The 19,579-nt window shown below is 35.1% G+C and overlaps 1 protein-coding gene across 1 annotated transcript in view; it reads right to left on the bottom strand.

The window, feature by feature from the left end:
- Positions 1-19,579, bottom strand: part of CACNA1D (calcium voltage-gated channel subunit alpha1 D) — a 194,489-nt gene that overhangs the window by 124,586 nt on the left and 50,324 nt on the right. The window contains exon 4 of the mRNA XM_059823472.1: positions 370-509. Coding sequence (XP_059679455.1) covers positions 370-509 — 140 coding nt within the window. The remainder of the gene's footprint in view (positions 1-369; positions 510-19,579) is intronic.

Genomic DNA, 19,579 nt, shown 5'->3' with positions numbered 1-19,579 from the left:
AATGACATAAAAACGTATGGACCTAAACAGATCAACTTTTATCATATGGAAAGACATCAGCAGTTCATCTTGGAAAAATCAGACAGAAAAGATTCTGCAAGACAACAACAAAGGAAAATTTTTGGCAGAATTCAGAATTCCCTGGGAACTTTTACTATAAAGCTCATTGTGCAGCACAGCCTGCAGCCACAGAGAGTGTTGAAAACTTTTAGGACTTTGTTTTGAATTTTTCACTCATATCAGTTTATTCTTTTACTCCAAAGTAATAGAAATCAAGTGTAGGCCATTACTCACAGCCCAACAGACCTATATCTACCTCACTGGAAAAAAGATTTTAAATCTTTGTATAGTGAAGGATAAATTACTTACCCTACTACTACTATTACAAAATCCAATAAATTCCATCCATTTCTAACATATGCATTGGGGTGTAATAATAATCCATATGCTATAATCTTCAAAAATGTTTCAACTGTAAAAATTATCAGGAAGGCATATTCTACTTTTTCCTGTAAAAAAACAAAAAAGTACAATGAAAGACAACATAATTTAACAGTTCTTTTACTAGTTAGAATTTGCTGTAAATGAGTAAGATGTATTGATCAGGATCAAGGAGATGCAATACTTTACAGCAGTTTATTTTACAGGTTTTAATTGCATAGCACTTAATGATAGCTGTACTAACAAGGTTATAATTACATAATTGCATGAGATACTCCTGTTATCACATTCTGTGAGAGAAAAAGGCTCTGTTTCTGCAAACATGGAAGTATACTGTACCTTTGCTTAAGCAAATAGTCCCATCCAGGTTAACAGGATCCTTTGCATTCATTAAAACCAGAAAATGCTGTAAAACAGGGCTCTGGAAATAGCCTTGAAAGGTATGCAGTGGTATACTTACTTTCACTATTCATTACGTCAGCCTTTATTTAATTAGGACCCACAGAGTTCTACCTAACGAGGGAGTTTGAGACAATGTTATCCCATACTAAGGGGATTCAAAAAGCTATTTAAGAGGGTCTTCATTTAATTTTACAGTCTTGCAACTTTTTCATCTTCACGTGGAAGTTTACATTGACTTATTGTTCCTTCCACATCACCAGAATTCCTTTAAATCACCCTAATATGCTTGAAGAAATTTTAAGTTAGTATATCACCATCTTGTATCACTGAATCTCCAACTTCAGACTTGTTTCAATGCATTGTTAAACATTATTAGTTTCTTCATTTTACCAAAATTCTTATTTTAAACAGTTATACAGTGAACATCTTTTCCTAGGCTAATTGGATAATATTTTTTTGTGGCTTCTTCTTCCTATAGTAATAGCATACTTGATTTGGATAAGTTGTAAAAGTCACTGATATCAAAACAGATCAGTTAATACATTTGTTCTTTTTACCCTCAGAAATCAGAATTTCATCATTTTGTATAACACTTTGTTTAGTTATCTGTTGCTATGCAAATATTAGAGCCAAGATTAAAAGACACAAAAGCATGATTCATTTTTTTTTAACTTGTTCAGGAACACGCAATGTTGCTCACTTATGACACACAGCGTTACTTATATGGACTATAACTGCTCAGTAAGAATTTCAATCTCCTATTATCATATACTCAAATATAGCACAGACATTACACATGAAACTATGTATTTGCTATTTGTTGCACAGCTTGGCACTTTCACATACAACCAAATAAAAAACAAGCCTTGACCGTTTGCAATTTAAACAAAGATCTTTATATCCTCATATCCTCATGTGCAAATTCTTTAATTTGGGAGGTTAGATTCGTTTTCCTTGTGAAAAAAGCCATTTAGGGTTGGTTATGTATAGGATGTGATATATCCTTTTATAAATCTGACACTGGGGACTTAATAAATGTAGAGGCTTATCAGTAAACTACATGCTCATCTCCAGATCTTCATCTCCAACAAGCAGCGCCCTGGGATCACTAAGAGAGGTAAGGCTTTCTCCTAGCGCAAAGCAAGGATTCCTGGATCTCGTTCTCTGCTCAGCTCAGTCCCACACTCCTGTCTTTTTCCTCTGCTTTGAGTACACTTCATAAACACTGTAAAGCTTCACCCAAGGCAGCTTCTCCTCAGCTGTATTATATTTTGCATAAGATCTTCCAGCCCAGTGAAAGTGATGAACATCCTCCTTCTCCTCACTCCCTTCTCCAGATTCTTTTCCTAATACTTATTTCAAAATTGTCCCTTCTACTTAAGTTATCACCAATGAACTGGAACAATTACTGGATAACAAGAGCTACATGGCCTCACAGAAGAAACGTGAATGGTTTGTGCACCAAAAGCCATCAGATTTCTTTGGCTAGAGAGCCCCACAGAGGTTACAATAATATGAATTATCAGCATTCCTGAGAGACATACTTCAAAAACTCATAAATTCAAGCAAAACCTACTATGTACACATTTCACAATAACAGCTCTTTCTATCTCCCTGGTATAACTAAGTCTGCAGCTTGACTATAGAAAGATAAATAACGTAAGACAACATAAGGAAGACAAAAATATTATGGTTGGCATTTGCTACGGGCAAAATATATACCAAAATCATAGTAGTAAAAGAAAAGGTAAGACAAAAGAGATAGAAGTTTCATATATGCAAAATTTCAACAGCTTCTTTACATGAAGAGAACATAGGACACAGAACTGGATGGGACATTCTGAGCCAAGATGACCTCGTGGGTCATCATTTCCAGTGTCCTGTTATTACAGGCAAATACATAATTTAATTCCACCCATCAACTTACCAGATTCCATCCTAAAAAGCATCTTTGCCCTTCACTGCTCCCCTTCAAAGAATGTTCTAATGCTCTTCTGCTATTTGGGCTAGGCACCAGTCCTAGTCCCAGTGTAACTTGCTTAATGGTCACATACCCTTGCAGTTCATTTTAATGTGACAGTTCAAATCTAAAAACTCTACCTCATCACTTTGCATCCATCTTTTAAAATAATATTGGTCTTGTTCCTGTTTATTTTATTTCCTTTTTATGGAAGAAGGACTGTTTCTTATTTCCTAAACAGTATTGCAAACATTGTATTCAAACAATATCGGATGTAAGACAAGCTCATTTTTTAAACCCAATGGTGGGCTTAAGGTCAGTGTCACTTAGCAGATGGACCATAAGAAACCTTGACAGGTAGACCAACAGAAGCCACATGAATCTCAGCAAGGAAAACTGTAAAGTTCTGCACCTCAGGTTAAATAATCCCACATCAGTATGGGCTGAGAAAGGACCTGGAAGTCACAGTGCACACCAAGTTAAACGTGCTCATTGTAAATCAGACAAATTCCATATTGGGCTGTATTAGGAACAGCATGGTGAGCAGATAGAAGAAAATTATTATCCACCTCTACTCAGTGCTGTGAGTCTGTAACACTACTACAGTTTCGGGTCTCTTAGTTCAAAAAGGGTGTTGAGGAAGCGCAGACTCCAGTGAAGGGAAGATCTGCTCTCCAGCAAAGAGAATCTCCTCTCCATCAAAGAGGAGGCTAAGTGAAGGTTTAACAGTAGACTACAACTACTTGAAGGGGGCTTAAAAAGAAAATGAAGCCAAACACTAAGTAGCAGCACATGGTAAAATAAGGGGAAACAGCCACAAGCTGCAGGTTTGGATGTTCACAGGATGTTAAGGAAAACATCAGAAGGGTAATGCAGCTTCAAAGCAGGAACTTTTGAAGATGCAGCTAGGCAAAGGTACAGCTGACTTAATCTAGTGCTGGCGACAGACCTGCTAAGAGCTGACAGACTAGGTAATCTCCAGAGGTCTCTCCCAGTTAACAGTTCCGTAATTTCTATAACTCTGATATGATTCTGATAACTCTTACGTTATCATAGGGAAAAGTACAGAATTGGGACGCGTACAACTACCTACACCCACTACACATTCAACATGTAAAAACCCCTGCATTCAACGTAACATTGAACACCGGGGAAGTTTTCGTTCCCTTCCGTGGAAGAATGGAAACGTTTCCTTCCGTCCTTGTTCCCTGTTGTAAAGCATATGCATGCCGGATTGCAGAATTTGCCCCTAGAAATGTATATTCATAATGGATACAAGATAGAATTAGGGATTATGCTATTAACAGAACCAATGGCACTAGGGAAAGATGCTTTGGTAACAATAGCCACTGGGCAGTCCAAGAGCCACAATTTCTTGAAAACCTTGAGGAAAGTAACACTGATATTTCTATACATCTACAACCAAAGAGGCCTATTATCTTCCAGTGTTTCATTTTTCTTCCTTTCTTTTTTCTTCATGCTCTCGCACACTCACTGTTTTGTTGTTGGTTTTTTTTTTTAATCACAAATTGTGTCTTCCACAGAGGCCAGATGAATGATTTGGCCCAGTAGTTAACAACAATATTCAAAGTACAGGCTGTTCTTTCTTTACAGACTGGTTTTTTTAATATGTAGGCAGCCAACAGATGTTCTAACACAAACTGCAAAGTTGACAACCTGCTTGGGAAGGTACTGGCAGTCCCTTCTCACACTTCCGTAACTTCTTGCCAGTCACTATGGACATCAATATTTGCCTCTGCAACCGAGATACGTCTGTAGGCCATACATCACCTAGCATGTCCAGAGCTTAAGCAACCATTACTCAAGAGTAATTAAAGTTTAATCTATTGTACCATTTTCAGTACTATTGGAAGTGTTGCAGAGGTAGAGTTGCTGTGTAAAAATAAATCTAAAGCAGTAAGAGATAATTTAAAAATACAGACTGAAGACTGCAGTTCTAATGCAGTTATGATGCACCCACTTATCTGCTTTCTTTTATCTATAGTGGAGAAAACTATCCCTGCACACCTTATTTTGTTCAAATTAGTTGAGTTCTTTAAGTGAATACTTTATTTCATTAAAAATTGAAGTAGGAACACTAAGAAATAAGACAACCAAACAGAAAATAACGAAATACAGAAGACTGAGTGAATGCCTGAAAAACAAAATATGTATTAAAAGAAACTGAGAAGACAATTTTTGTTTTAAGAAATTGCACAGATTAAATTAGAAATTGTACATAATTTCTAATATCTATTATTGCATTTAGGTCTATATTGCGTCACAAAAGTAGCAGAGAAAAAAACCTGATAGCTGTAAATCTAAGAAGATATGAAGCACAAAAATGTTTGTGTTACTAAGGATTAATCGCATTGCTGTATAGATTAATAGTAGTTTGTTCACTGATTTGATTCCATGCAGAGCTACGTCATCTCTCTTTACAGGGAGCTGACTTCGGCAAAGCTGTCTAACACTTTTGCTAATGTTGCTCAAAATCTTCAAGTCTCAGCAATCTTTTTCTGAATATATAATGCAACAACAACTGATAGGATACATTGCCATCCTGATAGATACCAGTGAGCTCCACTTTGATATTGATCATGTAGTACAAAACAAAGGCTACCCTTATCCACTGAGTTTCAGTGAAGTCATTAGAACTTCATTTTCTCAAAATAATGTGTTTGCTTTCTTAAGTAAATCAGCTTAGCAGAAACCCTGTTGCTCAGAAAGAAATATTTTTCCCCCCATCCTAGCCAGATGGTGTGTATTAGTCATCATTTATTATCTTAATATTTTCAAAATCTCTGAAAGAATTAGGCAAAACCACTGTTACATGTTGTAATATGATGCACCGAAACTCTGCATTTAACTTAAGATGTCTCACAATAATTGTTTCAAAATAAAGTCATTAATTTGCAAAACCTTAATCTACTATGCTATGTAATTAAGTCTTCTCATATTAATTTCTACTCCCTGGGCAGAGATCCAAATTATTTCTTAACTGAGGAAATACATTTTTGCATCCAGAGTGACATACATGTCTCAGACTAAAAACTGCTTAGCAAATAAAGTGACTCAATTCAAGTGAAGTAACCAAACTGATCACCTTTGTGCAGTTTAGACATACATAAAACCAAATACTTAAAACATTCTTGATTTAGGGACTAATAATCAATCATGTGCTATTAAATAAGAAGTGTGACTGATGCCTTGACCACATACAAATCCATTTATCTTTTTGACAAACAGCAATTCTTTAAAATTCTGCCACTGGGAAAACACAGCATTTATAAGACAGAAAAGTAACTGAGTTTTGAATTTCAAAATATAATTTAATTTTTCACTTCATACACCTGTATTCCCCTGAAAATCATTTGTGAGCTGCACCACAGTAATACTAAAAAATAGGAAAGTAAACCTGTTTATTCCCACATGTGGAAAATGCTATAGCAGTTTCCCAATACAGAAAATGAAACAAACAGGAAAGCCGTATACCTGCCAAAAAAAAAAAAAAGAAAAAAAAAAGAAAAGAAAAACAGCACTAAAGCTTTACTTTGTTTGTGCTTTTAAAGCTGATGAAATAATTTACTTCCTAGATTAGACATGGAACTTACTCTCCCTTTATTAGAAGAATTAGAATTATTTATCACTCAAGAATTTGGTGATAACTGTTGGGTTAATATGCCCTTAGATAAGTAATAGCAAACAAGGGAGGGAGAGTTTGAAAAACAATGTTTTAAGGATTTGTGTTCTGGTCAATCCATTAAATTATGTTGCATCTTCCTGATCAGTCCTAGTCCACTGAAGGGAATACATCTACTGATCTCAACTATGTCAGATGTCTGCATTAGTGTTCTTGTAAGTGCAGCTTTGCTTTCTGATAGAGGAGCTCTGCAGCAACTTTAGAAAATATAATTACACACCCATTATACTCCTTTAATATAGACACAGGCCAATAGATGTTGTTTCCATACATCAAGTGCGCATGACATTCCATGTACACAAGACCATTTTAGATTTGGCCAGCAACGTCCCCTGAACCTATACTGTTCCCAGGGCACTCTCACCTCCACATCTTAGCGTACAAAAAGTTGGACAGACCTCAGAATTCCTGAGGACTAAGATTCCAGTGAGGAAAAGGAGACAGCTTGTGTAGATGTTGTATTTTAAAGCATCATTTAACTGCTCATACGGATTCCACTTCTGGTGACTAAATTACCTCTATATTTCTAGTTGAGTAGTAGCATTCCTCCTTAAACAGTAACTGCTGAACAACTCTACCAAAAAGGCACCCCATGGAGACATATATGCTAAAGAAAAATGTTTTAGGAATGTGTGGACAAAGACCTGAGTAGTTCTTCCCAGAATTCAGAAATTCGGAAAGGATTAGTGGAAGAAGTACTGATGAGGCTAAGCCACTTTCATATATTAACTTGTAATATGTCATTATGCATTCAGAAGCCTGTTTTGGGAAACTTTGAGAATACATTTCCTAACCCTTATGATACTATCCAGTGGTCAGAGTCCAAGCACGTTCTTGAATTTACCCAAATAACTACTACAAAAAGTGTTAGAAATTCAGCTTTAGTTGTGAAAGTCTGGAAGGATAAAACTGAAATGAATACATTGGCTCACATGTAAAATCCAGGGCAGGTCTGAGCAGGAATTTGGCATTAGGCCTAGAAATATCTCCAATCTTCTGAGGCTCTTTATAGGACACCATCATACTATCACAGATCCAGATGCTTTGGCAGTTAGCACTGGTATGTCTGATAGCAAGGTCGATACTTAAAAGTCAATACCAAATGCAAACTCCATATTTAGGAGTAGAACTAAGTAGGTGTTACATACCATAAACACTCTTAAACCAGTTTTATATAAAACTGAAGGGATTTCACATTCCTAGTACCCCTGCCAAACAACAAACCTCAGGCACATAATTTTCACTCTTTCCAAAGAGGACACAAAATCTTTTCATCTCATTTGAACTGTGAATTCATGATCACTGGTTACAGCCCCAGCTAACAAGTTCCTCTCTCTAGATCTCAAGCAGGCATTTATGCTTGCAAGAAAAGAATATGCAATAGGACATCTCAAATACTGAGCACAGCAGATGAACAAAATGGATGTGCAGGCTATATGCTGAAGTGTAATTAAGATTAAGCATAATTAAGTTTCTTGAAGTCCCTTTTTTTACGCCTGTAGTCTGAAGTACCATTTGAATAACTTACATCACTGAAATAGTATCTCAACCTTCAAAGAGAGTTTTAAGTAGTAGTAATGCCTATACTTTCATCTGACAGATTCTGGCAGCCAGACATAGATGAATAAGCAGATCATGTTTAATACTTTGATTATTTTTTTTCATTATTTCCCCTAAACGCACTGTAGACCTGCATTTCATCTTTGAGTGTGATTGTTTCTCATATTTTTAATCATGTATTCTCCACTTTACCTTGTAAATAACACATTAATAAAGACATAGTTAAACACCTCAGTTCTGTAAATAAGCATTTGTACAGACAGGAAAATGTTGCATCCAAATAACAAATTTTCATATTGATTACAGGCATCTGCATCAATCCGTGCTGGTTTTGTTCATGTAAAAGCTCTATTTAGTACATATACTACATACGTATTTTCCATTCATAATATTAAACAGGAAAAATCCAAGTTCTTTGTCTAGTTTTTTCGTATGCTATATTTAGGCGGAACTCTCTCTGCTCTCTGACAGGTAATACAGAGCTTTGCTGAATAACAGCTAGGTGGAAACAACAGACATATCCATTCTGTGTGTACATTATTAAATACACTATTCGCAATCCCTTACATACCCTTAGAGAGGCACAGACTATTTTTCTGTTTCATATTGTGGTGAAGGAACAAGGCAAATGGCATGATTTTGGAAATTTGCTCATAAATTACTAAAACTGTAACAGACCCCCCATAAATGTACCATCTACTGAAAAATTATCAACAAAGGGACAATGAACCAATCACTTTGCAATGACTGTGTACCTGGCCAGGTGTGAAGGGCAAGTTGTAGAAATGCTAATAGGCAGCAACATGTGAGTTTCAATCCTAAATCCATACAACTCATATTGAAGATTGAGCACAGTATGCCAAAGAACCTGAACTGCACAACAGAAAGCAGGCCAAGTAAACAATAAAGAATATAACTGGAATAGAATCCACATTACTTGGGTGTCTTTCTGACACCATCTAATTGATGATATTCAGGAAAATAAGTTCAGCAAAATAAGGAAAGTAGAAGAGACAATATTTATGTATGCTGTTGCATTGTCACATAGTTTTACCTTACATAGTTGACTAGAGTCAGTTTCAAGTAATGAATTAAATCTGCATCTAATCATAAAACAGCATTAAAGTAATGTTAAATACATTTTGGTACTTGCTAGCAGTTTTATTTATTTGTAGAAGAGCAAGTTTTGGCTAGAAACCGCGGGGTGAGAATGTTACTAGGTGTCAGATACGTTAGTGAAGATCTTCAAATCCTCTGAGAATTTATAAACCAAGAGAATTTTCTAATCCCTATAAATTAATCTCTGACCATACAGAAACCCATGAGTAGAAAACAGACAGGAGCACTCATAGCAGTAAATCCTCTACTGATGGGGTTTTTTTTTTAATATATGTTGGAACTTGGAAAACTTTCAGATGTTACGAGACCAGCAACAAGCCCACTTTTTGGGTTCAACAAGTGTTTCTTAGACACAGATTTCCCAGAACATTCAAAGAGAAACCAAAAAACAAGGGCAAGGTGGGTTCACAAAAAAATATCCAAAAGCCAAAAGAAATTATTTTCCCTTAAAACAGAAAAGTCCCAGACCAAAATCTCACCAATTAAATCACAGCAAACTATAATGCATTTCAGCATTTCAATATGAAACATACAAGAAAAAAAAATAATTCTGCTCTAAAAATACTCCTAATGTGAGCTTTCCCCATGTTTTCTGTGAGCACATATGCATCTTCTTGTTAACAGTACTTAAAAAAAATATGTATTGATACTATACACACGTTTCTTAAAAGACTGTCATAAAAAACATAGTCAACCAATTCAGGTAACACTGCAATAGCCTGGATTCAAGTCTATCCACTTCTTCCTATGTCCATTTTCTGATTGCTTCATAGTTTTCCAACCTGTTTATTTTTTTCTTTGACTAATACAGTTCTGAAATGTATGAAAGAGTGCCTCTCACATCGGTTAAGGGTCACTTTGTGCTCAGCGTTTATGTAGGTGAGCTTGCCAAAGCAAAAGTCTATCCCAACAGCCAGATTATTTTCCAAGAGATACTTCATGCAAGTGAAAAGGAAGTGAGAAGACCAAAAAGGTAACATTTTTGTGGGCTAAGTATTCATTAACAGCTTTATAATGTTCTAGTGCTGTCTTTTAAGAATGCCAAGGACTTTCTGTAAAAAAAAGATTTAAAAACAATATGGAGAACAGATCAGTTTTGTAGTTATGTTCTGCACTGATAGCATCAGCTGGGAAACAGAAAAATGACATATTTATTGAGTAGATGTTTTTTTGCCCTAGATTTATACATCTGATTGCAAATCTAACTTCCATTTTGATTGCAAAAGAACTGGGTAAAACCGATAGAATAGTTTCATTACAGTACTTTACTCATTAATCTGTCAGACATATGACTACAGTAGCTGTTTGCCTTTGTCAGCTTAAAAACTACAGAATGATTTGTTAAAAACCTACCCAATAGGACAGTCTGTTTTTCTAAATACCTTTAGCAGGATAGAAACTTTCATTATGTAAGGCTAATTAATTTAGTGTTAGTTTGTTTTGTTTTGTTTTACTACAGTGGAGAAGGTTAAAGAAATCCCCATAAATAAGGCTTTCAAAAACTCAAACACACAAGTAAAATCTGTACCTACCATATGTCCCGGTTGGACTTTGAAGTCTCAGAATTATTACTTTATTGGAATTTTTCTAATCATCCTTCTCAAGTTTTAAATGGTAGACCCCTACACCAGCTGTCAACTGGAGAGCTATGTCCTACACCTGTGGTCTACTATTGCCTCCTACAAGCCAGCAAGACCAAGAAAAGAACATTTTTTTCAAATTCTCTGCTTTTGTAGAGCAATCAACTTCCATGACCAGGATCGAGTCTTCTGTAGCAGGACAGGGTATAGTATTAAAGTATTATTAAAAAAAAACCAAAAAGGGCTTTAAAAGGTACTACAGGTCATAAATGCCTTATATTGGGATATCAATGTAAAGAAATTTGATCAGAGAAATATGAATTTAGTTCTCAGTTTCCTGTTTAATATTTCCTAATACCAGACTATCACTAGAATTTCATACAGAAGATACTGATTGCAATACATAATGCAGATATAACACTTCTATATTGAGGAGGAAGTACAGCTAGTAAACAACACTTTCCCCTGTGAAAGATCTAACGCCTTTCTGGTAACAACCTGCTGCATGCTCTATCATCTCTTTGGAATTTTTTTCTTCTAGAAAGAATTTCTTAAGTACTTAGATACACATCAATTTCCTTTAAATTTGTTAGTTGGTAACACGCAGTATCGCACTATGAAAGATAACACTCAAATAAGTCTAGGAAGACTGCATTACTTATGAGAAGACAACCTGCCAGAGCATTAGAAGTCAAACTATAAAAATGTCAACAGCAATGATGTTAATGAAATAAACTTTCAACTACAGGAGAGGGCAGGGTAGAATACTCCTTGTAGACACTGTTCAGAACAACAATGTGAAGAACAAAATAAATGCATTTATCCAAACTGACAGGAGAATGGTCTGCAATACCCATGAAAATGTTAAAGCCAACTTTATCCTTGATTGCCTCAGTTTGCTGAACAAGTTCTTCCTAGTACTTTTCTCCTCCTGTGGTTGTTTTTGAACCAAATAGTTGAAGTGTCTATTTAATAGAAATTTTATTCTGCAATCATCAAAAATCAAAGCTTTTCCACTGATAAAAGACTTTGTTATGAAATAATATCTTGCAGTAGATTCCAAATGTGCAAAATTTAATTTGGCTGCAGAAATTGGTATTTTCCCACAGCAATAAAATGCAGGGAGATTCCCATTTTGTATGCCTAGTAAGTATTTGGATAACTATGAAAGGGTAGACCTCTAGAATTCTTTCAACTTGAACAGAAAGTTCAATGAACATGAGAACAGTTTCATTATGCATCTGAGGGTCAGATTGTTCGGCTGTTCCATAACCAAGAAAATGCAGATTTGTAGAAAAACAATACAGTTGCAAGGAGAAACATACTCTTTTGCCATGATAGTGTTCAATGGAAGTCTTTTGCTCCCTAAAGTAAAAGGGCAGTAGCCTGGACATACATTGCAAACACAGAGCACAAAGAGAAGAAACACTAAGAGGTGGAATGGCTCCCTGTAAATATCAAGGAGTACCAAGAAAAATTTAAAATTTAAAAAAAAAAAAAGGACAGCTTAAACACCAATCTGTACCCAGTTCAAGATCAGTGATTACCTGTTTTCATTTCACCTGTGCTCAGGTACAATACTGGTCCACTCTTCTGGAAATTCATTAAAAAATGAAAACATATTTAGCTTGGTTCTAGTAATAGCACCATCATGAAGCCTTACTCTTTTCTTCATTCTAACCATGATAGAAAAGTGTTCCACAAAAGTAACAATAAATGTACTAATTTTGAAAGAAATAAACACATAGAATACTACTGATAGTCATTGGTAAGTATCAGGAAAACTTGCCACAGTAAAAACAAAACTGAAATAACCTGAATAAAGTTGAAAAAATATTTTTTGTTCCTCATTCATTATCCATTACATATTCTTTACATTTAAAAAATGTTTTCTGACATAAAATATTAAAAAAATCTTAAACTACTTAAAGGCAATAAATTAGATGTTATAAAATAACTTCACTTCCTGTGATCTACAGATCAAACCTTACTGATAAAAATCTTCAACTTCTGATAGAAAGGAAAATATGAGTCTCCCTGCCCTGAAGCCAAATTTCTTTCTTCTCTATGGATGAATCAGTTTTCCTTCTATCTTACGGAATGTTACTAACATTAGTTAGTGCCCCTCCAGTGGCTGCTACAATTGCAGTTCCAGATTCTGCAAACGGCTATGTGGTTTTTTAATCACATAGCCAGCCATAATATTAAAGGCAGTAAGCAATACTCAAAAATCTGAAATGCTTCTAAGTGCATCCTTGCAATTTCAAAGTTACAACACAAAATAATGTTCTTCCTTTCATTTCTATACCATTTGGCAGCCCAAGGAGATGTATTTAGGTTTGAATTTCTTATTTAATTTTCCACTTCTCCACACAGAACAGTATTTATCAGGAAGATTATTTTGTTATTATTCCCACCTGTACCACATCTAAGCCTTTTTTTCTTTATTCTCCTATCTTGGATATCAGTTTTGATTACCAGAGAACTCACTGTCTGCAACAATATATTCCTAAGTGCTCTGTCACTGTTTCAAGTTCACTTCCATTATCACTATAAGACAACTTGAGTACACCAACACCTGCTTTTTCTCCACCTACAAAACTGCTCTCCAGCTGATGTAAAATGTCACAGTCTCTGTGACTTTCTCCCACTTATTCAGTGAGATAGCTCCTAATGCATATTTACAAATTGTGTTCTCAAAAGTAATTACATGGAACAAGCATCGTTACTCCCTTTTGGAAAATTTAGGCTTTTCCCCCTAGAAAACTGGAGTCTCTACTACTTCCAAGTGGGCAAGAAAAACCTATTATTTTGATCAGATACCAATCACTGAGACACCAAGAGCCAAAAACAAGAAAAAGTTTTTTCTCCTTCAGTTACATGCACAGAATTTGAAAAACACACATTTGTTGAAGACGTTCATGTGTAGTCAGCCCTATATTTTTCCAGCTTTCATGTACTTCGATATTTGTAAAAACGAAACAGCAATCATTAGGAATTCCCCAAAAGCTAGGTTAATTTAATCTCATGGGCACTTATAAATTCATATTAGACATTCCTATGCTTTTCTATATATACCACAGAACTTGATGATTCTACTAACAACCCTCAGCCTAGCTGGCCCACATGGACAGTCCATCCAGATTTTCCCATTTTGTTGAGGAGAGAGGAAGAGTTGTTAGGTGGCACGTAAAGCCAAAAAGTCAAATTCTATGTATTGCAACTAAAAACGGACAGGTACCATTAGTACATTTAAGTGAGGACTTAATTGGATTTCTTTTCTGCTGTTCATGCACTTCACAGTTAGCTGTGAAGCTTCTCTTTGGTTTGATGGCATGAAACACCATCATTTGTTAAAAATACATAAATCAAATTACTGAATTAATAGCATGCATCACCTCCAGAAGCAGGAGAAAACTCATCAACCAAACGTGTTATGTGTTAACCCATGGCTCTTTGTCCATGCAGGTTGGATAAAAGGATTGAGCCACAAAGTCCTTTTTTGATTTGACCTATTCTAAATCATTTATCTTATCTCTCTTGTATCACACTAACTGCTTACAACAATGGGGATGCTCAAATTAGCCCCTAAATTTTCCCTGTTGCACAAACAAAACAAAAAAAGCAGAATCTTCATCACTTCTAGGGAATCTGATTGCCTAAGTGAGGACATTTCACAGCCAGAATAGCTGAACTGAAAATGCTATTAGACTCCCACTCTTTCAATAATTTGAATAAAGCTCTAAAAATTTCATGATTCAATTTTAAGTTTTACTAAGTATAATAACTAAAATACAAATCTTTGTACCTTAATGGCCTGGAAGTTGCTGACATATGGAAATAAGTTGATAGCGCATATTGGTTTTTAAAATAGCTATTGACACATTTACAAATATTTTCACAATCCACTACTGCAGCATTGGATGGCCAGTGAAAATATTGGAAAAAACAAGGTTTGAAAATTAGCCCTTAACATGGACTAAAAGGAATTTACCCTACACAGCCTTAATTCAGAATCACTTTGGAATAAGCAACCACCATTTTTTGTTCTCTTTTGCTAACTGGCAATTTTACATTGCAAGTTTTCTAGTGTGATTCCACAACACCAATCCCTTGAATTTGAAAAGAGGGTCTTCATCTTTGAAGAAAAAATGCTGAATACTCTGCAAATCAAGTCCTCAAAGAGAAACAAAATGCTTAATTAAAGCTATTTCTTTTGCTTAGTGCTATTTCTAACTTATGATTTGCCAAAGGCATTGTTTTACTCATGTTTCAATGGAATACTTAGCACAGCGTGAAATAGATGGCATCTCCTCTGTAGCAAAAGTGAAAGGTTGACTTCTGCCCTGGGCATCTTTTATTTTCTATGAAAGCTTAGAGGTAGAAACTGAAGCATGATAATTGAACCTTGAAGGAAAAAGTAGTGACATTATAACAACTGCTTCTGTCAAGTGATAAATATCCTGTGTTGCGATATATTTAATTTGTAAGAACAAATCGGTAGTGTTAATAAACATTAAAGGGAGTTATGCTATACCAAATAGGACATGCTAGCAACCCCCACTTGCCCTAGTTCCAAGTAAAGGTGCAGGTTACTATCTGACAAAAAATGGATAATTCATCCATTTTTAAAAAATATTTTTTTAAAAAAAATTTCAGCATTTACATTCATTATACATGGCATATTAAAACGGTGGTTTTCATATTCTCCAGCGCCCAAGGCATAAAACTGAAAGTGCCAGTGGAAATAACAAATGATGTCATAGAAGTGTGTAAAACCTGAGGCAATAATACGTCGTAGTCAGAATCCAATGGTTTTGCTCAAATGACGTACACATTTGCACGCAAAAGTTTTGACTTTTTTCCTTTGGTTGAAGCTATCAAAGCAGCAGTCTCCTAGTGAGGTGTGTCAGAACTAATGTAGCTGAATGTAGTTCACTGTAATTGAAAGTAATTCATGCTGTCACATTTACTGTAACGAGAGGTCACATCTCGAGGGCCATAACTGTTGTTCACATTAATCGTAACTGGCACCTTCCTCCTCCTTCAGGGAAATTCAGCCATATTACATGGCTTAGTTCACATCCTTTTTAAGCATCTGAACTTCTTTATGTTTGGGGTTTTCTGTTGTTTGTTTTGGGTTTGGTTTTCCTTTTTAAGAAAAACAGACAAAAAATACCAGCAAATTCTGCCTTGTACATTATAACAAAGTCACCTCACAGAAAAGTACATAATAATTACAACTACGCTGATCTCCAAAAATCCCACAGATTACTAAAAATTATGACCTGAAATCTGCCTATTCTGGAAGCAGAAACAGTCCTCAAGTTATGTATACATATAGGCCACATTCAAAAGCAGTAATTAAGAATGCAACATACTACATAACCACCAAGTGGACTACATTCATTAATCTTTTACTAGTACTAAAATATATTATGATTTAGGAATCTTAAGGTCACATAGTAAACAATGCATTTATTTTGGAAAGTCAAAATCTATACTGACCATGCCAGGGAATGAAACTCTGTTCTCAACATGATCATGTATTTCAAACCTGATACTTAAACTATGATACAAGTTCCTTTAAAAATACTAACTAGTCACTTCGGGTTTTTTACAGCATATAAGAGGAAACATTTTTTTCCTCTATCTGACAGAGCTACACACTTGAAGAAAGCTCTTCAAAGCACTGAATACATGTGTACTCCATGTATAATTAGTCTACAGAAAACAACAAGCTTTTAATCTGCATGCTTAGTTTATCCTGGAAATAAAGTTAAAAGACGAAAGATGCCAAAGAAGAAAAAGTGTCATGCAAAAACACACTGGAGAGAGTATGATGTGCTTGTTGACCAGAGAATGAACTTAATTCCCTAGTTTCATTTTTGTTGGGTTGACCAAGTATCTGACTTTTCTCCTTGAAAAGTTAAGTACCTGAGCCACAATTAACAAGTGGCATCTTTGCTCAGATTTAAAAGCTTAGGGTTTTTTCTAACAGATATTTATGGGAATGCAAAATTTAAGTTTTCATTTATTCACAGCAACAAATGATAATATTTATGATACAAAGTTCACTGATGACTCTCAGAATTGAGTATTAAACCATTAAAGATGACAAAAACAGGAACACAAAGAAAGCTTCAATTCTACAATAGGTTAGAAGAATTTGTTATTTTTTGAAAAGCAGATTAGACTTAATATCACTATTATTTAAAATGGAATATAGCCCTGCAAGAAAATCAGTTGTCTGATTCTCCTTTAACATAAATTTTAGTAAAGCCACTGGTATCAGATTAATTAGATGAGTATATGAATTTTGGAAGAATCAACACTGAAAGACTCCAGTCTTGCTATCTATCACAGAACACAACTCTTCAGGCATAAATAGAAGTGATTCTTTTAAAGACCTATTTTTCCATTGTTTCTTTGGCAATGAATACTATTGAAGTAAGAAATTCAATGTATTAATTTTAACAGCAAATGGTAAATAGCTGAAAATAAAATTAGACATTAAAGGGCTTTTTCCTCCAATATTTGTTATTGATCAATAAATATTATGTCATATTTAAAGTAGGGTTGTTTTTTGAGGGGGTTTTGTTGTTTGGTTGGGGGATTTTTTGTTGGTTTGGGGGGTTTTTTTGTTTGGGTGGGGTTTGGGGTTTTTGGGGTGGGGTTTTTTTTTTTCGTGTTTTGTTTGGTTGGTTTTGGTGGGTTTTTTTGGTTTTGTTTTTGTTTTTTACAGTATTTGTAAAGTCTCACTCCAGACCTGAAACTCCGAGCACTCTGACAATGTCATTTAGTTTTGGTGAGACACTCAGCAATTGTGTAATTTCCTACAGTAGTATTTGGTGTAGAGCTACACAAAACACTCCTACGATCCCTGCAGCAAAAGTGTGCTGAAAGACCTAGTCCTACTGTCTTCAACAGAAAAGAAACATCAAAACCAAAAAATGCATGATTTCACTGAAATGAAAAGGCCATATTATGCTCATTCCTATTATTTGTGATTAACCTTAACTATTGTTACATTTCTAACAACATCACTCACCACTTCTCAGAAATTAATCTAGGTTTTGCTTTGAAAGTTATGCACTTCACATTTTAATATTTCCACACTATTACATAATATTTGTCCTGTGACAGTATCCACGATACTCTTGATGGTTCTTGTTGTGCCAAACAGATGATCAACAAGAATGAAAACACGACCTACATTTAAAATAGTTCTCCATCTTTAGTCTCATCTGCATGATAATTCCATCAGTTTCTTTTTCTGTAAGAGACCTTTCGGCATTTCTGCCCAAGTATCTTATTTATTCCTAATTTCACAGGTTATCATTAATCTATGTATTTCCAATATATTATTGCTTAGGAAAAGAGATCAAAAAGCATAGTGAAACTATATTCCAATAAATCATCATTGCCATTAAACCCTCATCATTACAAAAAGTAAATATAATTAAATACCTACAGGCCTTTCTAACTAAGGAAGTTACTTTACAAAGACTATCTTTCTTGTTCTATAAAGAATAAACCAGAAAGTAAAAATACATGTAGGCAATAAAACATGCACTACTATTGAATCCTAAGAGACGATAGCTATTTGAAGCAGGTGAGTTACTTGCTTAGAACTCTCAATGTACTTCAATAACCCACCAATCACTAATTTCAAAGTTTTTGGTGAGAAGAAGCAGCAGCACCAATTAACTGTTCTGAATAAACTCTGGGTATTATGTTTTTGCAGATATTCTAAAGCTTATTTTTGTACAATAATTTCACAATATACAGTCTATCACTTTATTAGGTTTGGGGGTAGATCGAGATACATTTTATTAATATGTCAGTAAATTCTGATTTGCATCTTTTCCCTATTTGATTTCTTGATTCTTTGCTGCACTCATTTCCAGCAGAGTTGACAGCATTTAAATAATGTGAAGTTGGGAGGGCCCAGTCCTGCAAAAATGAATGTCCTGTTCACTTCTATTGGACATCTGTTCCCATATCGCACCCCTCTGGTGTTTAAAAAGCTCTTCTAATCTCTAATGTAACTTTACTCGCAGCTAGTTGATACCCAATTGTTCTTGTGCCAACACTACCTTTTAGCTTAAGCAGCTTTTCTCTTCCCCTCATGTTCACCCAATGATATTCTCCCTCATTCTTCAGTTTTCCTAACTGAAAAAGTCATGCTGTTACAGTTCCCACTTAAGAAATAAGTTTTCTTTACACAGTCATCTTATTATCCTTCCTCTGCACCTATTTATTTGAATTGATCCAAAGGAGGATGATTAGTTTACCCTCTGTCAGAAAGCAATTTCCACAGTGTGACAAAGTATGCACATAGATCTGTTACGTAATTTTAAAATATGCATTTCTTAGATGTCTCTGTTTCAGTGAATCTCTAAATTCCCTACTTTCAGATCCTCACTTTAGGGTCAAAATTGTCACCACTGGAACTCCACCAAAGAATCAACACTAGTTTTTCCAATCACATTTGATCAAAATTTCTTACACTACTTCTTGAAGCGCCCTAGGTTTCCATTTCAGCTAGGGCACCTTAACCATTTATCCTTTTTATATGAACATACAGAGCTTCGTATCATTCCCACGTGGGGAGTCCTTTCTGTGGGGATCCTTAAAACATGCATGAATTTTCTTAGAAGAGAAAAGGATTATTCTGGTTTGTTTGCCCGAAATTGTCTTTTCCCATGTTACATAAGCCTTAATGATTTCTGCGCTGTCGTGTATTTTTCATGTCTAGAGTTAAACAACATTCTCTTGTAAGTCAAAAGGAGCAGGACTGAATCCAGAATT

The sequence above is a fragment of the Gavia stellata genome, chromosome 12, assembly GCF_030936135.1.
Source record: "Gavia stellata isolate bGavSte3 chromosome 12, bGavSte3.hap2, whole genome shotgun sequence".
In the NCBI taxonomy this organism is placed as follows: Eukaryota; Metazoa; Chordata; class Aves; order Gaviiformes; family Gaviidae; genus Gavia; species Gavia stellata.
This window is presented reverse-complemented; position numbering and strand designations above follow the sequence as displayed.